Source organism: Eurypyga helias, unplaced genomic scaffold (genome assembly GCF_000690775.1).
Source record: "Eurypyga helias isolate BGI_N326 unplaced genomic scaffold, ASM69077v1 scaffold37723, whole genome shotgun sequence".
In the NCBI taxonomy this organism is placed as follows: domain Eukaryota; kingdom Metazoa; phylum Chordata; class Aves; order Eurypygiformes; family Eurypygidae; genus Eurypyga; species Eurypyga helias.
Window position 1 is genome coordinate 59 of NW_010243985.1, and position 2,725 is coordinate 2,783.

Here is a 2,725-nt window from a genome sequence, read left to right on the forward strand (position 1 = left end):
CTCCCGGGTTGGAGCTGTGGGGCTGCAGCAGGAAACATTGCCCCACACTATTCAGGGGTGTTAGCCACCTCCTCTTCTATTTTAAGGAGGTGTCTTAGTTGTCCCAACTGTCCCATAGATGAAGGAGGGTCAGCCTTGCACCGCCTGACCCGCCAGCTTATTGCCTGGTTTGGGATTCCTAATAACTCTGCTTTTCTTTCTCTGCCATCTTTACAGCCACAGAAGTCTTCACCATAGCCCACGTTACCATGGCCACAAGCTTCTCCAAGGATCAGGAGGAGAGAGTGCGTAGAAAATGGGTTATGTGGGCTATTTCTGTGATGCATGTCTCTCAAGAAACCTTCCTGTCCCTCTAATAACATGGCAGCTGGCTGTAGTGTGTAGCGTTTTGGAGAAAAGTGGCTGATGCTGCTAAATTTTGTGTGCTTTTGTGCTTATGTCAGTCATACAGACAGTGTTCAGCAGCACAGGGCTTACCTGCCTAACGAAACAGGGATATCCAGCACTGACACACTGGCAGCGTGCTGGGGATGAGCACTAATCCAGTTGTACTCTAGTATGTAATTTTCCTTTTTAAGCACGCGTGGTGTATAATTAGCCACTGAGCTGGCACGTTATAACTGATCTTGTAGAAAAGATTGTTATCTGCGTGTCGGGTTCGTAATTCGTGCCAACTCATTTACTTGTGAACTGCATCTTAAATTCAACGCCTTACACTCTTTACTGTGCAGGCTTGCCAGGTTCCCTGCTACATGACTATTATCTCCATCTGCACTCAGCTTATTTTTATTTATCTCTCTGTGCTGTTTTCCAGATCAAGTGTGTTAAGGGGGACCTTTTCTCCTGCCCCCAGACGGACTCATTGGCTCACTGCATCAGCGAGGACTGTCGCATGGGTGCAGGCATAGCTGTTCTTTTTAAGAAAAAGTTTGGAGGCGTACAAGAGCTGTTAGATCAACGTGAGTGATACACGTGGGGTGCACATACAGGAGCTGAAGGGAAAACACTGATTTCCAGCAGTAAGGGTATTCCAGGCTACTTGGGGTGCAAGGCGGGGGGTTGTGGAGTGGAGTGAAAGCGTTTTAAAAACACCTTCTTCGTTTTTTCACTTTAGAAAAGAAGACTGGGGAGGTGGCCGTTCTCCAAAGAGACGACCGATACGTTTACTACCTGGTAAGAGTGGGACGTTGCTCATGCACTTCCCTGTAACTAAACAGGGTTGGTTAGGTTAGATATGATGATGATGGCTTTAGTATCTGTGTGTTTTTTGTGTTTCTTCTAATTAAGAAGCATGAGGTGTATTACTCAAATCTTGCTAGTCAAGGAGAAGTCAAGCTCTCTTGTGTTTGTATGTTTAAGCTTTAAATTGACAGAATTAGCTGCTAAATGATACTATTTTAAGCTGTGAAACATCGGTCTTTTTCCCTTCGCTGTAGCAAGTCTGAGTGTGGAGTTGCAGAGCATCGTGGAATGTGTTTTTTAAAACAGAAAATGGTTTGCTGTGATTGCGCCTGAGGCACAGCTGACCTTTGACCTTTATACTTAGATTACAAAGAAGAAGGTTTCTCACAAGCCAACTTACGAGAATATGCGAAAGAGTTTAGAAGCCATGAAAACTCACTGTCTGAACAACGGGGTTACTGACATTTCCATGCCTAGGTAAGAAATGGAGTTACTGCGGCGTAAGTACTTAAGCGTTTCGTGCGTAGAAGGATGTATGAGGGATGATCCTCTGCTCTGAAATAAGAGTTGAAGTATCTGCTTCTGTTCAACTCTTCTGGTTGGTTGTGCAATGAAATTGGCCTTCCCTGGTGGTTTTGAAGGACAGCAAAACGTACAGGCTTGGTTGTTTCCTTATTTTTACAGCATTATGTTGATTTATGGTGAGCTCGGTGCCACCTAAAATTGTAGCTGCTTGAAAGGCTGGTTGTGCATCGCATGCCCCAGAACAGGCCGTTACAGCAGTTTTTGATGTCTTTATTTTCCAGGATTGGCTGTGGACTCGACCGCCTGGATTGGAATAAAGTTTCAGCAATACTGGGGGAGGTGTTTGAAGACACAGATATAAAGATCACGGTTTACTCTCTGTGACAAGAGTTTAAAGTGAGCCCCGTTTCCCTGGCTTTCAGGAGTGGAAACCTGTTAACTGATGAGGAAGGACACTGCATGCTGCGCACCTTCTACTGAGCGTAGCTCGCTCTTGTGTTGGCAGTGGCTTTTAAGAACAGCACTACAAAGTTCCAGAGCAGCTAATTTGGCAGCCCCTGAAGAAGGCAGGAATGTTGTGGTAGCCCTCTGGGAGTTCCCAGTCAGTCCCAGCAAGCCACCAGATGTCACTGGTCCTCCACGGAGCACCTGCCTGCACTATAGAGCTTCTAAATCTGACAGTTCCTGTGCAGAGTGAAATAGGAGCTGTCTGTTGCTTAGGTATTTGTTGGGTTGTAGTTACGGTTGATAATGATGAGCTGTGGAGCCCTGACACTTTTTTTTTTTTGAAGTTTTGCAATGTTCCTGTGTGGTACGGAGACTCTGTTCATTACAGGATTAAAAATTTAATTTCTACCTTCTGGCCACAAACAGAATTTCTTTCGTTTTGAGGTTGTGCTCCCTAAGAATCATGCTGGCAGCGTGAAATAGAGCTCTGCGATGCTCTGCTCTCAGATGGGAGCACGGTCCTTGTGGAAAAGAAGCCCACTGTGTGCCGTGTGGCACTCTGTAGGACAGC

General features: G+C 45.8%; 1 protein-coding gene across 1 annotated transcript; it reads left to right on the forward strand.

The window, feature by feature from the left end:
• Positions 1-224: 224 nt before the first annotated feature.
• OARD1 (O-acyl-ADP-ribose deacylase 1) lies at positions 225-2,215 on the forward strand. The gene is made up of 5 exons (XM_010149597.1): positions 225-284; positions 815-959; positions 1,115-1,173; positions 1,547-1,659; positions 1,989-2,215. The coding sequence occupies exons 1-5, from the start codon at positions 249-251 to the stop codon at positions 2,089-2,091; spliced, it is 456 nt and encodes a 151-aa protein (XP_010147899.1). The 5' UTR covers positions 225-248; the 3' UTR covers positions 2,092-2,215.
• Positions 2,216-2,725: the final 510 nt, after the last annotated feature.